Source organism: Ochotona curzoniae, unplaced genomic scaffold (genome assembly GCF_017591425.1).
Source record: "Ochotona curzoniae isolate NIBS_2020 unplaced genomic scaffold, NIBS_Ocur_1.0 scaffold_3208, whole genome shotgun sequence".
Taxonomy (NCBI): domain Eukaryota; kingdom Metazoa; phylum Chordata; class Mammalia; order Lagomorpha; family Ochotonidae; genus Ochotona; species Ochotona curzoniae.
The window spans coordinates 23,750,934-23,775,350 of record NW_024467106.1 but is presented as its reverse complement, the minus strand read 5'-3'; the positions used below and the strand labels follow the sequence as shown (position 1 = coordinate 23,775,350).

The 24,417-nt window shown below is 41.8% G+C and overlaps 1 protein-coding gene across 1 annotated transcript in view; it reads right to left on the bottom strand.

Annotated features, from left to right (window-relative positions):
• The window catches only part of ABCA1 (ATP binding cassette subfamily A member 1), a 124,828-nt gene that overhangs the window by 79,471 nt on the left and 20,940 nt on the right, over positions 1-24,417 (bottom strand). Inside the window, exons 2-5 of the mRNA XM_040963691.1 lie at positions 24,236-24,396; positions 12,906-12,999; positions 8,177-8,318; positions 7,330-7,448 (exon numbers count right to left, since the gene is read on the bottom strand). Coding sequence (XP_040819625.1) covers positions 7,330-7,448; positions 8,177-8,318; positions 12,906-12,999; positions 24,236-24,301 — 421 coding nt within the window. The 5' untranslated portion in view covers positions 24,302-24,396. The remainder of the gene's footprint in view (positions 1-7,329; positions 7,449-8,176; positions 8,319-12,905; positions 13,000-24,235; positions 24,397-24,417) is intronic.

Sequence of the window (24,417 nt, the reverse complement as noted above, 5' to 3'; positions counted from 1 at the left end):
GTCTCAGAAGCCCTCCTGTCTCCTTCCTCAACCCAGACAGTACATGCTCAGTGTCCTGCAACCTCAGGTCATACAGAGCCACTCTCCTTGGGATATAACTACAACAGAATATGGAAGCCTGTACATCTAGTTCTATTGCTGCCCCTTCCCAGGGGTACTTTCTTAGGTAAGGGACCTGGCCTCTCTAAACTTTAGCTCCTTCATGTGTATTAATTACGCCATTGTTGGGCAAATTCAGTGAATCCTTCCTAACATTTATTTGCCATAGCATCCCTGAGGGAGAAGCAACTGTTATCAAATTTTGAGCAATGTAAGGCACAGAGATGTTAACGGAATTATCTCCAGGGTTACGAATCACGTAAGCAGAGCCTAGATCTGAACCTAGGCCGTTTAGCTGCAATGGCTGTTCTCCTAACACTAAACTGCACTGCCCAGGCCATATTTATAAAATGCTGACTTTACTGCCCCTCCCTCAAATCCCCAGCACAGCCAATCTGCTGGCCATGTCACCCCAAACTCCCTGCCCTTTGGGGCTCATGTCTTGTTGACTTTCAAAGATGAAAGTAGAATCAGAGGTCCATGCTGTGAGTTCTCAGTGTTCCCAATAAACCTGACACACAGAACAGCCTGACCTCTTCCCCTAAATAAAGTCCTGCATAACCCTTAGAACTAATTTACCAAACTCCTGGTCAGAACCACATTAGAAAGGCCCAGCAAACCAGATTTGTATGCTGAATGTGCAGGAAACGGCGTCCACACCATTGACTGGACAGACACATAGCCGCACTGATAGGAGTTCAAGACCTGAGTCACAATAGTGAGGCTCCTGCAACACTTTCCTGGATCTCTCATCTCAGCCTTTCCCTTTCCAACTTTGACCTCAGCAATGCAGGCTGTCTTCCAAAGCGGCATTTCCAGCCCAATGACAAAATGTCCAAAGTTCTTCCTTGTTCTTTCATGGCAACATCCTCATGCTTTCCAGAAAGCTTTGCATCCTAGAGAGAAGATATTTCAGAAGACTTCCTAAATCAAGGCCTCTGGAAGGGCAGTTGTCACTTTAGTCCTCCCTGGGGTAAACTGAAATAAGCATTCTAGGTCATGGCAAAGAGCCACAGAGGTAGACAATGTACTGCTCAACTCTATAGAGCACAATTCTTAGGGAGAGTGCCATTCACAGGAGCCCATGAAATACATGCACCCTCAAAAATGTGCAGCTTGTCAGCCCTTGCTACTCCAAGAAAGCCATCTCTTTGCTGTCCCAGTTCCTATGTGGCTGAATCCAATAAACCCAGAAAATGAACTTCTGCCACCCCACAGAGCACCCACAAGGCTTCTGTAGCTGAAAGGTAACAGTGTGGCTATAACCTGGGACATAGCCAGAGACCTGGAAATTTATGATCTTGGCTGAGTCCCATGCCCCAAGGAAGCTGGCTCCTTGGCATACAGCTATACCGTGGAACCCATGGTCCTATCCACCAAATCGTTCATCAACTGGAAAAATAAACTTTCAAAAGAGCCTCCAATATAAACACACAAGCTGAAGAAATATCCCATGCATAGGTAATGGCAAGGGCGACAAAGTTGGGACTCCAAAATTTGGGAAAGAAGTAAGCACTGGGATAAAGCAAATATCTCAGCAGAAATACTCCACCAGGGAGTTGACACAAATCGAAGTACTCTCTTCATATACATGAAGTCCTGCTTTTGCCAACTATACAAAAATATGTCGCTGTGTAGACACACTGCTAGTATCTCTTGGATCGCCTTGAAAGGGGGCCATAATAGGAAATTATCTTTTGTGCATTTGAGCAAGAGAGACAGAGAGCTCCCAACTGATGGTTCACTCCCCAAATGCCACAACAGCTAGAATTGGGCTTCAAAGATGGGAGCAGAGAGTTGAACCCAGGATTTCAACCCCACGGATGGCAGAAACTAAATGACTTGAGCCATCATCATTGCCCTCCATGGTCTGCATTATTTAGTAGGAAGCTGGAGTCAAAAGATGGAGCTGGGAATCTAACGCAGGCACTCCGGTGTGGGAGTTGGGTGGCTGAACCACTAGGCCAAATGTTGGTTTCAGAGAGGAAATTTTTTTAGCTTCCCAGTAAAAACATTTTAGGCCAATGGGTTCATGGCAGCCTTTCCAGCGAAGTCCAGGGAGGTAAACTTTGTGGAAGAAAGCAAGCCAGGCTGCCTGAAGAGATTTTGTCATTACTGTTCATTTTGAGCCCTTTTGCCAAATGTTTGTATTAGGAATCAACTCTACAACTTACGTGTGTGGAATTTTTTTTTCAAAGCAAGTTCACTGGCTCTTACAACATTGTGTGAAAAAATACAGGCATTTTATATTCTAAACAAAAATTCACTCAATACTTTGCATGTACCTGCTCTGTGTGGATGCTTAGAGAGAATCACGCACAAGTCCCCAGCTGCTCTCAAGGCCTACAGACTGGTGCACAGCCTACACACGACACCTGCTATATCCAGGTGATTCCCCATCCAAGGACGGACCAACTTTCAAAAACAAAGAATTTTCAGGTTGCTTTACAAATTTCAAGACAAGGAAAATTGAGGACCAAAAAAATCAAACAAATTGGCAAAGAGTAAGAGTCAGCCAGAAACTGTCAGCCAAGGAAAGGACGGCCACTCAGCTGAGCTACAACATTAGCTAACTTAATGTCCCAACAGCCATTTGGACAGCTACATTCAGGTAAACTAGGAGTCAGGGGGAAAAAAATCAAACGTTAACCAAGGGTCACACTTGATGAAGGATACAGCCTAAATGTGTTCCCTAATTGAACCTTAATACAAAGTCCAAAGCTCCTTCTCGTACGTCAGTGTTTCTAATCTTTATTTAAAACTACCTTCAACAAGCTTGACCAGATCCATATAAAATGTTGATTCCTTTAGTTTTTTTTTTTTGTACTATTCAACATTTTCATACGCAATCACATTCATGAAATGACAATTTGATACAGGTGAAAACTAGAAGTTGTCATCCTTGGAGCAGTCTTCTGACTGAGTAGTTATGACACTGCTTGGGACGCCTACATCCATATCAGAGGGACTGAGTGTGAGTCCTAGCACTATTCCTGAATCCAGCTTCCTGCTGCTCTGCAACCTGGGAGGCATCAAGAGCTGGCTCATGTGGTAGGTTCCCTGTCACCCACATGGGAGATGTGGATTGAGGTCCTGGGCAGCTGGGTGTGGACCAGCCCAGACCAACGTTGTGCATGTGTCTAGGGACTGAAACTATGAATAGGAGCTCTCTAGGTCTCTCCGTGCCTCTCAAATAAACACTAAGTGGAGTTGTGATCCTTTTACCACTGGGAATCATCACAGCACACAAAGCGAACCCAGAGAAGCACTCCTTGCTGTCAGTCTGCATCTCAGGCAGCCTAAACCTAGGCAGGCTATTTTTTATAGCGTTCCCAAGAACTTTTCCAGTTTTGTATTCACATTTCGTTGCCATCACGATAGGGATTTTAAAAAAACGAATGTTCCTCACTCTGATTCTCAAAAACTAATTTAGCCACCAGCCCATATGATGGCCCTCTGGTTTATCAAGAAAATAAGAAAATGTCCAAAATGCTTCAGTAATGAGAAAACTGAGTACGGGACCTCTGTAAGGCTTCCTTTAGATTTCTCATTGGAATGGCTTGGAAGATAATTATGAGATTTTTACATGACTAATTCTTACCACGAGAGGGGCCTTCTGGGGTGGAAGTTTGTTAAACAGCACAAGATGGTACTGCAGGAAGAGAAAGGCATGCAGCAAAAGAGGTTTAGCAGTGTTCCATTCCAGGAATATCCCACCCATGGTTGTACAAACTCAGGAAAGTCACTTCCTCTTTCTGGGTCAACCTCTTCCTTAGAAGATCCATAGGGACAAAGGCTGTATTTATCCTATAAACTCCTGTGTCTCAGCAGTTAGAACAGTGGTTGGCACTCACGAGGCATTCAATAAACATTGACAGATTGAGTCCATCAACAATGTATCTATAAATGATGTGCATTCCTCTAAGGCCTCTGAAACTAAAGGAAATACAGTAATTCTACAGTACAGGAAGCCATAAAACTAAAACTGAATGTTTTAGTTAGTCAAGACATCCATGCCCAAAAATCATCTGGATAGCCCAGTGGAATTAAGAGATGCAAGTGAAATAAAGAAAATAAATCTCCCACATAGATCACAGAATCAGGAGTCTGAAGGCTGGTGAATTTGCAAGAATGTGCTAGTGTTCAAAGAGTTCATTAGTCTCCAAGACGTAGAGGGCTGAAGTTACCACTCAGAGGAGACCCAAGAGGTATTCATCAAATTCCTAGACAACAGGAAACAAGAAGAAGCCACAGCTATAATCCACAGAAAAGCTGCAGTCTAATTGGGTTTTGGTGGAATGAGATGGCACAGGAAATCTGAAAATGTAAAATAGAAAAGGGAGATCCCCCACCCCCGCTTGGGGTTCAAAAAGCCAGCAGCACAATGAAGAAAAGGAGAACAAGTAATTGGCAATTCTGTATATTTAAAAGCCTGCAGTTTGGTTCACTGCACATGGAATATGAGTCAACAGGGTGACATGAATGCCAAAAAACCTATTGCAATCTCAGATTGCATTAAAAGAAATATAGCACTCAGAGCAAGGGAAGTAAAAATCCCTTTCTTCTCCATATCAGAATATATTTGTAATTTCTGATAATCTCCAAGAAGACACAGATACACTGAAACAAAAAGGGACAGCAGAAATTGGGAGAAAAAAATATTCCATAACAGAAGTGGAAGACATTTTTCCTAGGAAAATCAAAGGTTTGCAAAAAAGGAAGGGAAAAAATACTACAGCTGTTTTCAAATACTTCAGAGAAATAGCATTAGACTCATTCTTCAGAAGGCATAATATGGTAGTGAATACTTTCTGGCCATTAATACTTTCTGGCCATGGTTGCTCTCCAACAGGCAGCTCTCCACCACAGTTGCAAGAAGAAAAGCATTCTGCAGTAGACTAACTTCAAAGATCACTCCACATTGAGAGAAATGGGAGAGAAGGTTAACTAAGTGGAGTGGTGATGAATAGGTGGTCATTGCAGATAAACACAGGTCCCCAAGCAGGGATCTACATTAATACGTTTTAATCTTAGACATGCTATTGAAAAACCACCCCAAAGTTAACCTATTTCTTCTAGGAGGAAATATGCTCCATTAGATTGAGATCTGGCTTTGTGTTTTATAATAAGCAAAGACACATGGGAGGAATTTAAGAAATAGCTGCAGGGCAGGGAGGGACATACGAAGAAAATAGAAATGGGAAACAAGCACTTGGCACAACACAATCAAAATCAAAAGCTAAAGAAAAGCACTCGGACTGGGGCCAAGCTATCCACGACGACACATTACATATCAGGGTGCCTGGATCTGAGTCCTACTCCACTTCCCTAGGAGGCAGCAGGGGATGACCCTTGCAGTTGGGTTTTTGTCACACATATGGGAGATCTGGATTGAGTTTCTGCTTCCCAGCTTCAGCTTGGCTCAGCTCTGGCCAATGCAGGAGAAAACTGGCAGACAAGTGGTCTGTCTGTGACTCTATCTTCCCAACTCTCAAATTTAAGAAAGAAAGAAAAAAAGAAATTTAGAAAGCTTCTCTTCAGAGTTGTGCACACAGGTGTTTTCTGGACACAGGTTTTGCTTTTACTGCCTACCATTAGTCATTCTCTGGCTGCTCAAAGAAGGCAGCCTGCACTAAGATCTAAAACTCTGTTGGACGATTCACCACCATCAGCTCATCTGTTTCAACAGGTGCACAAACTGAGGCAGAAAAAAAAAGGCCATGTTCTCAATATTCTTAATTCTTATTGTATAAGAATATGGAGCATCTTCAATAAATGGGGGCTCAGCATTGTGACAGGTTTCACATTTCCATTTTAGATTATAGGTTAGGCATTATTTTATAACTGAGGAAATTAAGTTTCTGAGAGGGTCAATGGCTTGGTTGAGATGTCACCATTCCAAAATAATATTTGTATTTACTAAGTACTTCCTCTATGCCAAATACTACTTTTAAGCAAGAAAATGTTTTATCTCATGTATTCCTTATACTAATCTAGATGGGTTTTTAGATTATCCCCACTTCAAAAATGAGAAGAGGTGGCCCCAAAGGGTCTAATTGACTTACTCACAAAGTCACATAGCCCGAAGTAACAGATCCTAGCACTCTTTCTTCTTAGCCACACTGTCTGTCATGACAGAAGAAATAACCCTGATTCTGCCTCTGGTCAGACAGGAGCCCTTCAGGGGACCAGGGATGGAGGCTTTGACTAGCTGTGCCACTTCTTCCATCTTCTGTACCAGCAGACATACATGTGCAGGGCTAGGGCCTGCAGGTCAAGCAAATAGCATCCCAAAGGCTGGGTCCTACAGCCAAAAATCTCATTGCAGCTGACCCAGCAGCCTAAGCACAGCAATGTTCCTCCCGGAAAGTCCAGTCCAGGCTGTGCCACCCCAAATACCAAACCGAGTAAACCATACTTCCAACACAGTGGCAGTTAGTCCACCTTGGGGAGGACATTGTCATTGGCACTATTTAGTATCTCTGGTTTATAGTGATAATAAAAAGTAGATCAACATTTAGTCAGTGTCACTGTTGCTTTCAAATTCTCCTGAAGTGGGCAGACAGCTCTAACCAGCCACTGTCACTGCTGTCCCTGTGGTAAGCCACTTCCTGGGAGGCTGCCCAGTGTCTCCTGCAGTCAGTCCCTCAGTCAGCAAGCCCCCTGCTTGCTCTTCAGACACGTCCCTCAGTGGCATGCAATAAGTCACTTGGACAGGTACCAGAGAAGAGGCAGATTTCACTTGGAAAGGTCAACATTCAAACACCCATCAGATCAAATAAAATGACTAGCAGGAAGAGGATTTACATTTTCTTCTTAAACACTTAGCTTTCACTTCTCCACACCAAGTTGCAAATGTACTTACTCTTCTATACATAGAAGTATCTCCTTTCTATAAATTTACCCATTCTTAGCAACCATATGGCCAATTAAAAAAAAAAAAGTTGACAGAAACCTGCACCCTTAGCTACCCCTCCCATGGAGCATGCATCACTGCTCTTAGTTTCGTCTTGTTTTCTTCCCTTCCCAAGGGAAAGCCAATGCAACCAATTTCCCTAGTATTTGCCCCAATGTCCCCTACAGGGAGGCTCTGCAACCTATCCACTGAGCTGGAACACCTTTTAGAAAGTGCTAACAGGAACCAGCCCTGGCCCATTTGGACCACCCTTTTTTGCCCTGGTACAGGTCAATGCCCAATGCAAAACTCATGCACATCAGGTTTGAGCTTACTTGAGTTGGAATTCTTGATCTGCTGTAATGTTCTCAAAACTTTGTGTATGTCCTTCAGGCTGGTGTCTTTCTGGCTATACAGAAGAAGCCTCCGGGCATCTGAGAAGAGGCGAGACACACTGGAAAGCATCCCAGAAAAGTAGAAAAGTACAGGTTAGGCCAGCTGCCTCTGCTGATTTATGGAATTGGCTGCCAAGTATATGTGCCCCAAAAGGGCTCTCAACAGACAGCCCCTCACTGAGGCTACTGCTCCCCACAACCAATTCCACTGAAAATCAATGTTCCCACCCACTTACCCATTATCCCTGCCCCAAATGCTCTTCCCCAGGCAAATTTTAGCAGCTGTCAAGACTCAGGTCATCACACACACACATTCCCCCCAGAACCAAGCTGTTTAAGACAGAGTGGGCATGATGTCAAGATTCCAGGACATTTGGGGGGGGGGGGGAGAATATTTATATCTTTTTCAAAATCAGAATAAAAATACAAACAAAAGGAATATATGTAAAATAATGAATCCAACTTGGCTTATATTCCCTTTATATCAATGCAATGATAGCCTACAATGTGTAATTTTTTATTGAAAAGGGGCCCATAAAGGTTACAGAGCTTATGGGAAATGAACAATGTAACATGGTGCTGCCTGCCCTGGTTATAACTCCCTCAGAATTGTCATGCAACACACCCTACAGTCCTTAGCTCACTCTAGCTCATATCATGATTCTGTGTATTTACAAAAGCAACTTCGTCAAATCCCGTCATTCAAAACTCTCTAGGAAAGACAAGAAGGAAAGGATAAATATTAACTAACAAGTTGGGGGGGGACAGGATCTTATCTTGTACTTACATGGATTTGTTAAAGTTTCCAACCACTCCAGGAGCCTCACCAGGAGTTGGGTAACGAAAACAAGGATTGTTGGCATTACAGATAATCCCCTGAACCCAAGGAAGTGTTCCTGCGGAGGGCATGGCTTTATTTGGAAAGTGGCCTATTGAAATCAAGAGGAGAAACACAATAAGAAACACCAATGTTTTGAGGTGATTTTGAGACTCCACCCATAATAATGCTTCATCCCAACCCTGTCTACCCCATTCCCCACATCCCAGACACCTCCCTCCTCTGGACTAACCCAAGACTGAGTTAGAAAGAAATCTGGCATCAGATATCACTTCTAAATGTACCTGACATCATGTGTAGTATGGAGTTTGCGATGCCAACCTTGAAGAAGCATTAAGTGCTTGATCAGCATTAGTTCATCTTCTGCCAACCTCACCTCTCACATGGAGAGGGAGGTGAGTGTGTTCGGGGGAGGAACAGGGACTGGGGATGACCTAATTCATTGTCACACTCTAAGGAGGGAGCTACAGTAACATACTGTGGTCAATAAAAAGCACTCTGGTGAGAGTCCATCAGCACAACTTGGAACGGAACCTGCATTCCTGTGATCCTAACCCAACCCCTACCTAATAACCCCTACCTGAAGCCTCTTTCATCACTCTCCTCAATTCCTTTTGGGAATCTTCTCAATTTGTCAAAAACATTTCTGCCTTTTGGGTTTTTTTTCTTTAAAAATTTATTTATTTTTCTTTGAAAGGCAGACTTCACAGAGAGAGAAGGAGAAACAGAGAAAGAGAGAGGTCTACCATCCACTCCCCAAATGGCTGCGATAGCCAGAGCTGAGCTGATCCCAAGCTGGGAACCAGAAGTTGCTTCCTAATCTCCCACATGAGTTCAGGAGTCCAAGGACTTGGGCCATGCTCCGTTGTTTTCCTAGGCCACAAGCAGAGATCAGAATCAGAAGTGGAGCAGCCAGTGAATGAACCAGTGACAACAGGGGATGCCAGCCCTATCACGTAGAGAATTATCCTATGCTGGCTCCTAATTTGTCAAACATTTCTTAGTCTCACTTCCTGTGTTAGTTCAATGGCTCAAGAATACCTAAAAAAAAATACTACCTTGGCGTCAGACATCTTTGTTTTCTAGATATCATGGTTTTGTCACTAACAAAACCAGGAGGCGGCATCTACCAGGTCATCTCCTCACTTCCTTCCAGAGGGTCTTCCAAACAGAATGATTGGGCATATTTGAGTAGGGCCTGAGCTTCAAGAACAATGTGATTTGGGGCAGTCATCTATAGCTGCTGTGCACAAGGACCAAGATAATGTGCCCTGAGCCAGGGGCTCTTAACCCAAAGAACAATATATCTGGGGGGAAAGGGCTGTGGTTCCAGTTGGCACCACATTCTCAGCCAAAAGAACTCTCAGCCTGTAAGAAGCCCAGTTTTCAGACTCTACAAGCTTTGGGGTCAGGCCAGTTGGAATTCATGAACAGTCTGCAACAGGCTAAGACCTTGGCCAAGTTACTGACTCCCAAATCCTCAGCTCTATCAACTGTAAAATGATGAGGAAAATAAAATCTACCTCACCAAGCTGTGTCTACTTTACACGTGAGGTCTTAGCAGCCGAGCACTCCTCACCAAGCTGTGTCTACTTTACACGTGAGGTCTCAGCAGCCGAGCACTCCTCACCAAGCTGTGTCTACTTTACACGTGAGGTCTCAGCAGCCGAGCACTTTTGCATAGTCTCCAGCAGAGGATAGACTCAGGAGATGAGCCTCCTTCCATCTCATGGCTACCACCTTGCTCTCAAGTAGAAAGCCTATTTCATTCACCTTTCCAACAGTCTCCCCCGCAAGGTAACCCAAATCCAGGACTTGCTGCCCTGTGCCTTTCTGTATCAGGCTGGTTCATTATTTTTTCTTCTATCCACCTTGTAACACACAAAGCAAGGATATGATGGGATGTGACCACTGGAGCCGCTCTCTGCAGGGACTCTGTTCTGTTGACCATTTACTCTGCTGATCTCTTTATCTCTTTGTTAATAGTTCAAGGAAAACCAAATAAGGTCCCTTGCCTAAGTCAGCTACTTCTCATTCAGAAAGATTTCTGTAAGCAAACCAAATACTCCAAGGATTCTACCCTTTGTATCTCCAGGAGATGCTAGTGCTGAGGTCAGGGTCATGTAGGTCAAAGGCAACAAAGGGCAGTGATGGTGAGGCAGTTTAGGCTGTCCTTTAGTGGAGGAAGCAAAACCCTTCCTTGTTTATTATGCCCCATCTTAAATGCATACGCAAGCAGGATGTATTCAGGGTCTAGGATGATAATCAAATAGCATGATGATATTACTTCTCAAGTGTATATAGCATGATGAAATTCTAGGATCCAAGCATGTTAAGACCATAATGGCTCTGAGTTGAACTGCGAAAGATTTACATGAATAATTTTACAGCTTCTTGTTCTAGAAACAAGATATCTCTGCAAGTTTTGCCTTAACTTTCAATTATGTTCTTCTAAACAGATCCCTAGAAAGTGTTAAAAACAAAACATATGGCCCAGCAAGGTAGCCTAGTAGCTAAATCCCAGTCTTGCATCTACCAGGCTTCACCTGGGAACCAGTTCATTTCCCAGCTGCTCCATTTCCCATCCAGCTCCCTGTTTGTGGTCTGGGAAAACAATGAGGATGGCCCAAAGCCTTGGGACCCTGTGCCTGCATGGAAAACTGGAAGAAGCTCTCAACTCCTGGCTCTGAATCAGCTCAGCTCCAGCCTTGCAGCCACTTGGGGAGTGAACCAGCAGACAGAAGATCTTTTTCTCTGTCTCTCTTTCTCTCTGTAAAATCTGCCTTTCTAATTTAATGATAATAATAATAATAAATCTGTGAAAAAGAAAAAAAGAGGGTAAGGTTGCAAGCAGTGCATGGATGGATAGGAAAAGGTTAATCTGCCTTGCAGCCATAAAATAACTTCAGTGTTCATGAAAATCTCTGGTCTGAAATCAGAGGGAGCTGGCTCAAAATTCAGTTCTTCAAGAGTGTCATCCCAGTAAGTGGAAGAAACAGGATCCACCCAATTTGTGTGATGCCAAAATCTGTGTATTTCCACTACACCACATTGCTTGATTCTTGTGATCAGCCCAGAAAGTAAATGGCCTCACTGACAAAAAAAAAAAAGCTAAAATTTACCCTAAAACATATATTTCTGTGAGGTTCAAGAAAATGCTTAAATAAAATCAAATAACATTTGCTCATCAAGAAAAAAAAAATGTCTCTCAGGTTCCAAAAGAGAAAGCAGAGGCTACTCACTGGACCATTAAACCAGGTATATATTTCATTTTATGCTACTTTCTTTTTTGGTACAATCAGAAAATTATGTCTTAGGGAATGTTATTAAGGTTGTATGTGTATATGCCTAACTTGTACGGTGCATATTATCAACATAAATCATCGGAACTATGAGCTGCATTGCTTTCCTGGAATAACAGTATCCTGTAAGACAACAGGTATGGTAGGGTTGTGAGCAGAATTAGGCAGTATTAGGAAAAGTCTCTGGGACAATGAAACCAAGGTCCCAGCTGCAAATCCCACATAAAATCCATCCTTTAGATGTGTGTTTCTTCAATGTCAATCTATCCATCAAGCCCATCCATAAGTCCATGATTGTGCAATGATAACCCTGGCAACAAGTATATGAGATAAGTTCTTTTTAAAAGAAGCTAAAGTCACCTGCCAAGGATGTATGTCTAGTGAATTCTAAAACCAGAATTCAAACCCAGATCATCTGAAATGTACAGCTTCTGTCCTTAGTCACAATTAAACTTTCTCCGCCTGTAAAGGCTAGCATCAAAACACATGATTGACAATGAGTGAGTTTTATTTCATTTTACCACTTAGGACATGTAAGACCCTAGGCAATTCCAGGATTCTGAGCTGCCATTTGCTAACAACAAGTTAAAGAGGTGAGTGCTTATACAGTAGTTAAGATGCCTATATCCCATATTGGAGAGACTAGGATCAATATCCAGGTCTGTTCCTGACTTCAGCTTCTTCCTATGTGTTCTTGGGTAGACTGTGGATGTTCACTCAAGCACTCAGACCCTCCCCCCCCCCCAGAAGATCCAGACTGAGTTCCAGGCTCCTGGCTTCAGCCTGGTGTAGATCCAGTGATTACAGACATCTGGGGAATCAACTAGTTGATGGAAGATCTCTGTTGTCTATTGGTCTATCTCTCATTCTGCTTAAAAAATATTTTTAAACTTTTTTAAAGTAAAGCAAATGATAATAAGGTCTACTATACAAGGTTATGAGCATCAATTGAAATAATATTCATCAAACTGTGAAAATCTACATAAACGCTGCTTAAAATTAGATGTTAAAATTGCAACTGTATAAGACATCATCCATATGGCAAAGCCTGGCTGGCGGGAACGAGGCAATTGTATAAAGGCAATGCCTTAACGTCCTTCTAAATCACTACTTTCTAAACTTTTACTAAGGTTATTTTATTTTCATGATTTAAAATGCCTGAAACAAATGTTGGGTATCATGATAATTACTATTATCACCATTCACTAGGACTGAAAATAGTCTCCCAAGTTCTTACCTTATCCCAAAAATCTGAAGCCTACATTTTGTGGTCTTTCCTAAAGACACTGTCTTTGAAAAAGTCAGGTAAAGCCATGTTCACTGTCTGGATTTGGCTTGCCTATAGTTAATCTCAGGTTCAATCCACAAATACTTACATTCATGTTGTTCATAGGGCGGGTAGCTCAGCCGGACAGAAATCAGGATCAAGAAGATAAACAGAGGCCAGGCCACTTCCAGCAAGAGCTGACACTGGGGGCAAAATAAGATAGAGCACTGTGATTTTAAAGTCACGGGACACCTATGCTACTATGCTTTGGGAAATCCACTGAAAAGTTCATTAACAATTGATCAATTCTCCACCCCTCCCCTCAACATCTAAGCTTTAATTACATTGAATTCTGCAGTGCTGACCCACTAACACACCATCCTATACTTGTACATCTCAAATAAGGAAAAAACTTCCCACCCTGCATCACTGGGCTCCCTTCACTCATTTTTCATGACTCAATTGTGCATAATTTTCTTTTTAATTTTATTTTATAAATTATGAACAACATAAAATACATATGTATTTTATAGGGATATAGGGCAATATTTCAACAGATATAGTAAAAAAAAAAGTTAATTAGCCCTTCTATTTCCTTTATCACAGGCTACAGTTACATGTCAAATTTTAAATATGAACACATATAAATCTAAAATAGCGACTACCAGAGCCCGGGGAGGACGGCAGAATGGGAGGAGATCCGGTGATGGGTACTAATGTGCAGTCAGATGAAGGGAATGGGCTCCAGTGTTCCAGCATTTGCTTTACTGAGATTACAGCCTGAGTTAGAAGCCCTTCTCCTGGACTTCCCCAAGTGTATTCCTCTAGCCCTGCTGCTATCACCAGCTTCTGCATCACAACCTCAATATCATACTAGGAGCATCTTCCACACATAAAACATTTTCTTAAGGCACTGGCCCAGCAGCCTAGTGGTTACTGCACATTCTGGGATCCCATATGGGTACCGGTTCTAATACCAGATGTCCTGCTTCCCTTCCAGCTCCCTGCCTGTGGCCTGGGAAAGCAGTTGAGGACGGCCAATGCCTTTGCACCCTTTACCCATGTGGAAGACGCAAAAGAAGCTCCTTGCTCCTGACTTTGGATTGGGGAATGAATGAGCAGACAAAAGATCTTTCTTTCTGTCTCTCCTCTTGTCTGTGTATCTGATTTTCCAATCAAAAATAAATATTTTAAAGAATATATTTGCTTAAAACAGGCTGATAACGTGTGCTTGGTATATTCTACTTCATGATCAGATCATTATCCAACCTTTCAGCTAGGCTGCTGCTTCAGATTTGGGGTGGGAAGGGGTCGGTAATTTGTTTTTTCATTTGATGTCTGATGTCTACAATTTTAAAGAATCAGTTTCTAATTTCAAAAGACTTCTAGTAGAGTTTCACATTAAACTCTCAGATGGATGATCTTCCTCTCTGTCTTTCCTCTCTCTATATATATCTGACTTTGCAATAAAAAATAAATAAATCTTTCTTTTTAAAAAAAAGTAGTTGAACAGGCAAAGAAAATAAGCAAATGAACCCCCACTCTGGAAGAAACACATTGGCAATTGGGTCCCCAAGACCAAAAATTCAGGCAGCATTAGTACATTTTCTTGTAAATCCCAAAGAGGCAGCACACATTGAACTCTCCAAGCTTACTGATGGCATTGAGCTGGTTTGTTTATTTGTCTTTTTGTTTTTTAAGGAAGAAGAGGTATACAAACATAATAACACACACAGGAAAATATCATAACGTGGGCATTGTATACCAGGTACAAATGTCCTTTTATTTTTCATAGAGAATAGCATTTTAATTCTGCAATTCATTTTTTAAACTGATATGTGTATATATATATATATATGTATATATATATATACACACATCTTGTTACATTTCTTAAATGTCTACAATGTTTGTTTTTCAGTTATAGCTCCATAAAGACAGGAGAAAGCCATTCTTTTTCTGTCAAGGAATACAACCATGACACTGAAAATGAGCTTTCCTGCCTGCAAGTCCCTTCTCCAAGGTCCCCTGGTCCCCATGCCTTTATCAGCACTTGGTGCAGCAGGGGCCCTATTTATCCTTGAGCTTCTCCCTTCTGTCACTTCTCACTATGTCCCCACATGATAAGAACTTCAGAAATGTCTGTTTCATAAAGAAATGAACTGAAGTTTATAAAATAAAGAACAGAGACACAAATCAACTGAGCCCTTTGGGAAAGCAATTTGGCAGCGTGTATTCAAAAGTCATGTTTATCTCCCTTTGCCTGAGTAATATTCCTGGGAATTTATCCTAGGGAACTAAATTTAAAATATCAAAAAGCTGTACACATGACTTTACTTATTCAATGATATATTGTAACTACACAATATCAAACAATTTAATTGCACAATAGGGACATGACTAAATAATGGTACATCTACTTGACAATACATTACGTAGTCATTGCAACAGTGTTCATAAAACACTGTTAATAATATATTCAGGATTTGTTTATATCTCATCTCTGGTTTTTAATTCACCACAATCTTGTGAGAAAGGCTGTAGCATTTCCATTTTAGATGGGAAGAAAGAGATTTGGAAAAGTTTTGAGCTATAACATGGTAATGCACCAGTATTCAGCTCAGAGTTCCTGGCCCCTAAATTTGGGCTTTAATAGCTACCATCCTGCCTCCCACAGAGCTATGCTTGTGGCACATTCCTGTTAAGATATGCCACCTAAGGGGCAGGCACTTGGCTCAGCAGTTAATACGTTACTTGCGATGCCTGCATCCCATATCAGAGTACTTGGCTTTGAGTCCCAGCCCTACTCCTGAATCCGGCTCCCTGCTTCCGTGTGCCTTAGGAAGTAAACAGTGAAAGCTCAAGTAGCTGGTCCCTGCCACTCACATGAGAGACCAGTTTAGACTTATCTCAGCTCTAGTTGTGGGTATTTAAGGAGTGAGCCAGCAGAAAGCAGGTCTCTCTCTTTCAATCTCTCGCTCTTTTTCCCTCCCTCTCCTCCCCTTCTGCCCTTATAAGTAAAATAATGTGTGTGTACACACACACATATATTTATATATATATATGCTGCTTAAGAGGAACCTAGCATTTGCCAGCCCTGCCAAGCACTCATCTGAAACAGTGAGTCAAGCCTCATGCTGCTGGACATCGCTCCAGCCCCACATCTGGATCCTGTTGTGCAACAGACTCGCAAAATACATTGGCTAACTGAAACAAAAATGAAAACATCTCCCCTGTGGCACCAACAGCAAAAGACACAAAGGAACATTTTCAGCAGCTGTAGAAAATGTGTATAAGCATGAAGGGAAACAGGTAAACACTGGTGGTCATAACATTAATAGGTAACACCTCGTGTCTCAAGTGCTGTATGCTGTACAAACATTAACTCATTGAATGCAGACAATGCAATTAGTACTAGACTTATTTTATAGATAAGGAAACTTGGGCTCCAGGAGTTCACAGATTTCCCAAGGATATAAAATTGGTGATTTGCAGAGTCTGGATTCAAAGGCTGACTAACTCAAGGATCCTTGCTCTTAGCCACTATGCACCTCAACCTCTTTATGCTTCTTCTCTCAGCATTACAGGGGCATGGAAACTGCTGATCAATCAACGCCCTTGATGAGCTGAGACACTAACACCTGTGATCAAACGATGACCGACTGGATGATGTACTGCTTCATCCAAACCAGAAGCAAGATGAAATCTGTGCCCTCTTACCCCAAAGCTCTCAGTTATTTCTGTCACTGAGCATACAATTCATCTTCCAAGCTCAGCAGCATATTTTTGGTATCTCCTTCCCTAATAGCCTCCCACCAGATACCTAACTTGACTTTTGCAAGGAATGCCATACATTACCAAAATCAGATTTCTCCCCCATCTCATTGACGAGCACATTTCCTAAACAGACACCCTAAAAATCGGGCCCTTCACCAGTAGACAATCCTCCAGAAAACTCTTCCAAATCCTGCTGCAGTACCTATGTACCCACACAGCGTCTACTCCTGCGTATCGTGGGTGGGAAGTCGAGGAGGAACAATGCTTTCAAAAGGCATTTCTTACCATTTCAGAAGCTTTTAAATCCAGCATTGGGTATTCATGCTAGTGTTCAATGCAGTCTATGCTGAGCTACTCTGGAAGGCATGGAGGCCTCGCTTCACTTCCCAACTCACAGTTCCTTATCTGTACCACGGAAATGACAAAATCTAGCACCCCTACAGCAGGATTTCTCAAAAGCAACACTCCTGATTTGTGAGCCCAAGAACCACTGTGGGGGATTCACCTGTGAACTGCAGGATGCTTGGCAGCATCTCTCTCTCCTCTACCCATCACTGGAGAAAGAAGCATTGAGTTGAAGATTCCTGAGATCACCAAAAAATATGAAAAACAAAACCAAAAAAAAAAGGAGAATAAACATCAGAAATAAAGGGACAAAAATATTCTTTCTGTCTGCATTGGGATCAGCTTGTATGTGACAGTCCCTCACACTCTTGAAAAAGTCTGCCTGCCTTTGTCAGAAGTACCACACGGCTACTGAGCCAACCAGTCTGCAATGGTGCTCAAAAGCCAGGAGACAATATCAGATGACGCCTGAGAAACAGGGCAACTTTGGGTCTCCTGACTCAAGCTGCAGCTTCCACACCAGTGCCATCTCCAGGGATACTGACACATCAGTCAAGTTCACTGGGGCTGCCACTGTGTGGTATGGTTGGCTCTGTGACTGGGATGGGGACTATCTTTGGGGGCCTTATGGCTGGTTATGCCAGGGTCCCATCTCTGAAGCAGCAGCTCTGCTCCCATGCAGTTCTGAGCTTTGCCTTCTCAGAGGCCCAGGGCTCGTTAGCCTGATGGTGACCTTTCTCATCCTCTTCACCAGGTCAGGAAGTTAACTACCTCTACCTCCTGTAATTTGCTCCCATGCTTCTTCTGGGAAAACAGTTGGTTCAGGGTTTGACAGACAGAAGATAAATACTAATTTCTATGACAAGAAAAAAAAAAGAAAAGAAAATATCCTTTCTGTGTATAGCATGGAAATCTAGGAGGACCCACAAAATTAACTAAAAAGCTAAAATTCATCTGAAAATGTAAGTAAATGAGATGAAACCATGGCTAATGCTATTAAGTAAAAGTACTACTTTCAGCCTGTGAAATCCACTTAAATGAACATAACGCAAAGAGGAGAAAAAATAACTATTTACAATAAAATCAAGCACACAAAAAAGGCAGTTATAAACTACATGCAAAATAAGTGGCCGATATATTAAAAATCTCATAGAAGTAAAACAGAAAGATAAGGGACTGATTTTGTGACCCATAGGTAAAGCTGCTACCCACAATACTGGCATCCTATAAGGGCACCAGTTCGAATCCTAGCTGCTCCACTTCCTATCCAGCCCCTTATTAATGGTGCAGGAAAAAGCAGTAGAAGATGATCTAAATGCTTGGGCCCCTGTCACCCATGTGGGAGACCCAGATAAAGCTCCTGTCTCCTGGCCTTGGCCTGGCCCAGCCCCGGCCATTGCAGCTGTCTGAGTAGCCAGCAGATGAGAACTATCTCTCTGTCTCTCCTTCTCTCTCTCTGTAAGTCTGACTTGTAAAATAAACAAATCAATCTTTTTTATTTAAAAAAAAAAAAAGAAGAAGTTAAATTTAATCAGAGTTAAGCCACACTTCTGGATGGGAACATTTATTGTTCAGGTTCCCCAAGTTGATTTATAACTTTACATAATTTTACTTAAAATAGTAAGTGGATAGTTTTGAGAACTTCACAAGGTATTGAGATTCAGAAGGAGGAAAAGAGCAAATGAAGAATTTGGAGAGGCAACAAAGGAAGCCTGGGACAATAAGCTTCCCAGATATAAGATGTTCATCAGAGTAAGAGCACACTGTCTGCGCTATGTCAGCACTCAAATAAAAATGTCAAGTGACCAAAGGCAAATCTCCTCAATAGTCTCCTACCCAAACAAGATTTCATGTATATTCCCAAAATAATTAGGAAAGGAGTTACTGTTTTGCTTAGGAAAAGGCATGCCATGACATGATATCTTTATAAAAAAAAGCCCATCCCTAATACTACATACACTTCAATCGGGCATGGAAAATTGAAAATGAACATCAAATCAGTTACATGTACTTATTTAAAAGACTGATGGAAAGAGGAAGGATAATCATCTGCCATCCACCTGGTTCACTCCCCAGATGCCCAAAACTGACCTTGCTCAACTTCCAAGCCCTGTATAATCTGGCCCTGCTACTCCCATCTCATCTACAGCCTGTCTTCTTTCCTCCACCAGTACCCCTGACTCCTTCTGGTTCCCTGAGCATGAATCTTCAATTACTGTCAGTATGTAATGATATGATCTCTGAGTCCTGATTCTTGCATTCCGAATAAAGTCCCAGGACAGGCACTGTAGCACAGTGGGTTATATTATAGCAACCCATATCACAGGACCAATTTGAGTTGCAGCAACTCTGCTTCTGATCCAGCTACCTGTTAACAGGCAACAGCAAGCAGTGGGCCAGGTAATTGGGCCCCTGCCACCCATGTCGGAGACCAGGATTCTTGTTTTAGTCTTGACCAGCCCGTGGCCATTGTGAACAGGTGTGAAGTGAACAAGTGGATGGAACATGTTTCTCTTTATTTCTTTCCCGCAACCCTGTTACTGCTGCAGGAGAGGATTGGAAAGGAGAGGAGCGGAGGGGAAGGGAGAGCAGGGAAGGAAGGAAAGAAGCAAGCAAGCAAGGAAGGGGAAGGAGGGGGAGGGAGGAAAGGAGGGAAAAAAGGTAGGAAAAACATAAGCTAGTTTTTATAAATAATAAATGAAGACCCTATCCACACCTGTTAGTATGTAACACAGTACCACACTTTGTGTGGTTTATTTCTTCATGCAATTTGTCACAGTTTAGAGTTTTACTTATGAGATGTATTTAATATCTGCTTTCTTCAATTTTATAAATACCAGAAGAGCAGAGATCTGTATTGCTCACTATAATAAGAAGCTTAAAAAGTTGAAAAATAGAATGAAAAGATAAGTTTATTTTGGTATAAAACTTCTTAAAATCCATGCATAAAAAGTCTTCAAAATTTTAATGGAAAATCCAAATTATGAAAAAACTGTGTGGATTTCAAAAATGTTTGCAACAACATAAACTTACCTTTTAATGTAATTTCCATGAACTTTATGAAGTACCCTCAAAGGCCCTGAACACCATCCCACAAGTAATAGATGCTCAATAAATACTTATCCAAATAAAACAACAAAGTTGTTCTTTCTTCATCCCATGCAAGTGAAAGGGAAAATTAAAACTTTGGAGAAATAAGTTTCCCTAGGCGTCTGAGGCACACAGTAGCCAGCCTGGGATTGCAATCATGGCCATTGTTGTTGAGCCAGGACTAAGATCAAGAAATGAATGTGACAGTGAAACTAGAAGTGGGAAAGAGATGCAGAATGCCCATCTCTTCTCTAATGGCACAGAAAGAAAGCACTTAAATTTTTGATATCTTAGTCTTTGTCATGAACGATTGCCCAAGTAGTACTATTCAAATATATAAAAATCTAAATGATTCATGAATTCATTTTTATCTAATTGAGAAAACTAAACACACAGAGAAAAAGAAAGAAGATGTCACTCCCTCCAACCTGCTCCATGCAGACCTTGGCCTCTGGCTCAGCCTAAAACCAGATGGGGATCCTAAGAAGTCTGAAGTCCTCCGCTCTTCCTGTCCTAAGCCCTGTTTGCGCGGAATGACTGCCACCCACACAAGCTGTCACTTTGGAACCAAACTGAGCTTTGCACCCAACTTTTGCAACTCAATTTAGTGTATTCTTTGCTTAACAGAAAGAGTAGAAAACTAATCCTGGCTGATGCACCCCACGAGTCTGAACAATGAGGGTTGGAAGAGGAGTCCCTAGGATTCATCCACAAACAAGAATTCAGAATGGGAGGACAATAATGTCTTCCAAAAGGGTAGTTCAAAAGTGTACTGTCCAGCTCCAGGAAATTACATATCATTTCTATTCTTCAAGAAGCAGCACATAAGGCTCTTAGGGCAAGGGAGTCAGTTAAAGACCTGCCAACTGATGGGCCATTAACACATATACCAATCATTCAGCAAATAATTATTAAGTATATCCCAAGGGCCAGGCTGTAGATGGAGTTTCAGCAACAAAAGCTCACTCTCCGGGGTCTAAGGAGAAATCAAATAGTCACTGGGTTTCCGTATCTTATGGGCAAGAACTATCAGGGGACTGCTAACTCATTCTCCTACCTAATGAACAGGGAAGATCTATTTTGATGGGCCAACAAAATGCACCCAAACACTTAAGAGTTTCCAATGCCTAAATAATATAATCTAGAAACCCAAGTCAGATTGGTTGGGAAGTAATGCCTCATCAAAAGCTAAGATTCTGGGACCAACCTTTAGTGCAGATAAAGCAAAGCCTGCTGGAATGGCCCGGGGGCTTGCAGGACCAACCTGGATCCTCAGCCCCACTAAGTCCAACCCCATTAGCCACACAAAGGGAAGGTCAGACCATTCCTAGTTCTAACAATCTAGGCATCTGTGACTTCAACCATTTTTGTCTCTGATTCAGCAAAATATATTTTGATCAGAATGAGAGGTAACTGAAAGAGGCTAGGAGACAGCTACAAAAACCCTTTTGTATCAGGGTATTGCATCCCTTCTTCCCTCTTTCACAAGAACTTTGCCACCAAGTTGTAAATTGCCTTTAAATAAGCCTACTTATCCCTCTAATCCTACCCCTTTCAAGGGCGTCAGTAATCTTGAGCAAGAGACAACAAGCCCAAGACCAGTGGAAACTGGCCCAGTTCAGATGACCCAATCCCACATCCTGTTCCAGGCCCCAGTACTAATGCCTTCCCTGGCTGAGTACACAAAACATCTTCCCTGACTCTTCCTCCACCAGCTGCAAAAGATTCAGAAGAAGGAAGGAAGTCACTGTGATGGGACAGCTGAGGCCTAAGAGTTGGGGATCCCAGTGTCTAATTCCAACTCAGCTGCTGCTTGGTTGACATTGGGAAAAACCCTTCCCTGCTTTGTGCCTCAACTTTCTCATCTTTAAAATCAGAGGTGTGGACTAGACTACCTACTCACCCCTTTCATTACTAACACAACATGATCCTGTCAACTACCCACTAGTGGCCACACCATGGAAGAGACAATTTCCCATCAAGTGGGCTGCCACGCTGAGGAAAGACAGAGGTCATAGACCATACGTTAGCTAAAAAAATCAGACTAAGAATGAATGTATAGAATGTAAGGACACCAAAGCCTGGGAACAACTGCAAAAGACAGGCGAAAGACAAAGAAGTCAGGAACTTCAGGATTTTGAGCTGCAAGACAGAACAAAACAATGATACTATTAAAAGGTAATCTGACAGTGATTGAGAACAAACTCTGGAGTCAGATTATCTGGATCTGAAACCTATCTGTGCTTCTTATTAGTGGGGTGGATCTCAGACAAATGACTTCCTCCTGTGAGGAGGTAATAATACTTCATGGGACTTAATATGAGTAATACCATTATAACGCATGTAACGCCTAGCACATGCATGAAACTCATTCTGTTTGATTTTATTATATTAAAATAATATTGTACATCATGTTTTACCATTATTATTATTAAAATGCATCTATACTGGTCCCTGCTTAATGCCAGGACTCAGGTTCCCCATTAGTACCCTAAAAGGCTGAGAAAAAACAGTGTTTCTCAAACTAGAATCTGTATACATATTATTGAGGGATTATACTTAAATTTTCTCTGTGAATCCTAAACACTTTTGATTTTCACTGAAGATCATTAACACAAATTGTAATAAGCTTATTCAGATTTTCTAATTGCTTACTTTAGAACCAACTATTGGTTTATTACTTGTTGAATATTTTGGTTAGTAGTGAACTAAGCATGTGAATATAAAATAGATTAAGATTATGTCTCTGTAAAACTGATGAAGAGAAGAAGACTGGAGCAACAGGGAGGGACAGAAGTATGGTTGCCTTCTTGGAACCATATTTATGGAATGCATGAAATGTGTTCCTTTATAGTAATTTTTAAAAACATGTTTACATTTGTTTTTGCAATTGTGGCACCATTATAATTGTAATAGGCCAATGATGAGTCAACAAATGTTGATTCAATCTATGAATCATGAGACTGGGCCAAAGCAAAGCCAATGGCATCCAAGGAAAAGCAGTTTAAGAAGAAAAAGATGGATACAGAATTAATTGTTTATCACTAAGTAATCCAAACTGACCAAACTCAAAAGCACTGTCATAATAGTATTTGCTTCAACTTCTAATTTGGTTTCAGCTCATGAGCTAAGTTGTCTCAGCATATTTATGGTGTCAGCTTGAAATTGTACTGGTTTTGCAACTTTGCACTTTTTTTGTTGTAATGTATACAATGGTGTACTGTAGAAAATAAGCATAAGGGGGTTATATAAGTGTGTACATATTTAAGAAATATTATAATAAATAGAAAATTAGTGAACCTGTGTCTCAATATTTTCTATTAAAGGCCTAAGCATTAGCCTACTTTGAGAAACAGTGAGTTAAATTTTCACCAAAGACCCTTAAATTTTTTGAATCTCTCCAAAAGTCGATCTACACAGTATAGACAATTTGAGTTTCACTACAACATCAAGTGGGGATATAGGCATAGACTTCAGCACCAAGGCAGAACCAAAAACAGAGATCTGGAAACCAACTACAGCTAAGCCCAAAAGACTATAGGTAATCACTAAGGAAGTGTGCTTAGAGATAAAGAAGCAAAGAGCTGACATCTGAGCTTCAAGGAATTCACCCCACATTAGAGCCTTCACATTCCTTGGGAAAATGCCATTAACCTGTGCAATAAACATGATCTTCCCAGGATTTCTCAAAGTATTACTGACCCATGTGGAACATGAATGGCTTTGAACCAGTCACAGAAATAATACAGGTCTCAGTCATTATATTCACCCAGATCTGCAGTCAGAGAGGAAAGGAGGAAGTCTAAAGAGAAATCAAAAGACCCAAACCTTGTTCATTCATTTCATGCTCAACTTTCAGACATCCCAGGGACCCATGATGTGCTTCTGGAGAGCCATGTGGCTCCCAGGGCTGCAGCCAAAGGGAAGACAGGTGCACAGGCACAACTCCGGGCCAGGTTCCAAAGGTCAGAACCCATGCTTGGGCACTAACAAAATCCAAATCTAACATTTCTGTACAGTTGTAAATCTTCCCTCACTAACAAGCAACCAGGCCATATGGCATCACATAGTCCCAAGTCGATCAGAACAAGATTCATTCAATCATTCATTGTGCAAAAACACAAGAAGAAGAGAGTTCCCCTCCCTCCCTCTTCAAATCAAAACCTAGGAGAAAAGCATGAAGGAACCACCACCCCTACCACCCACCATAGAGAAACCCAAACTTACTGTTTGTCTTCTTCGGAAAGTGAGGTTTTTCCATAGCAACAACCTCAACTGAGGCCAACAAGCCATGTTACCTCAGTGGGCACCCACAGCAACCTGCTTGTGGCTCGCCCTTGGAGGCAATGGCCGGTGCTTCCAGCAGAGCCTCTGTGGCTGGTCATTAACTGAAAGATAAAGCAGAGGAG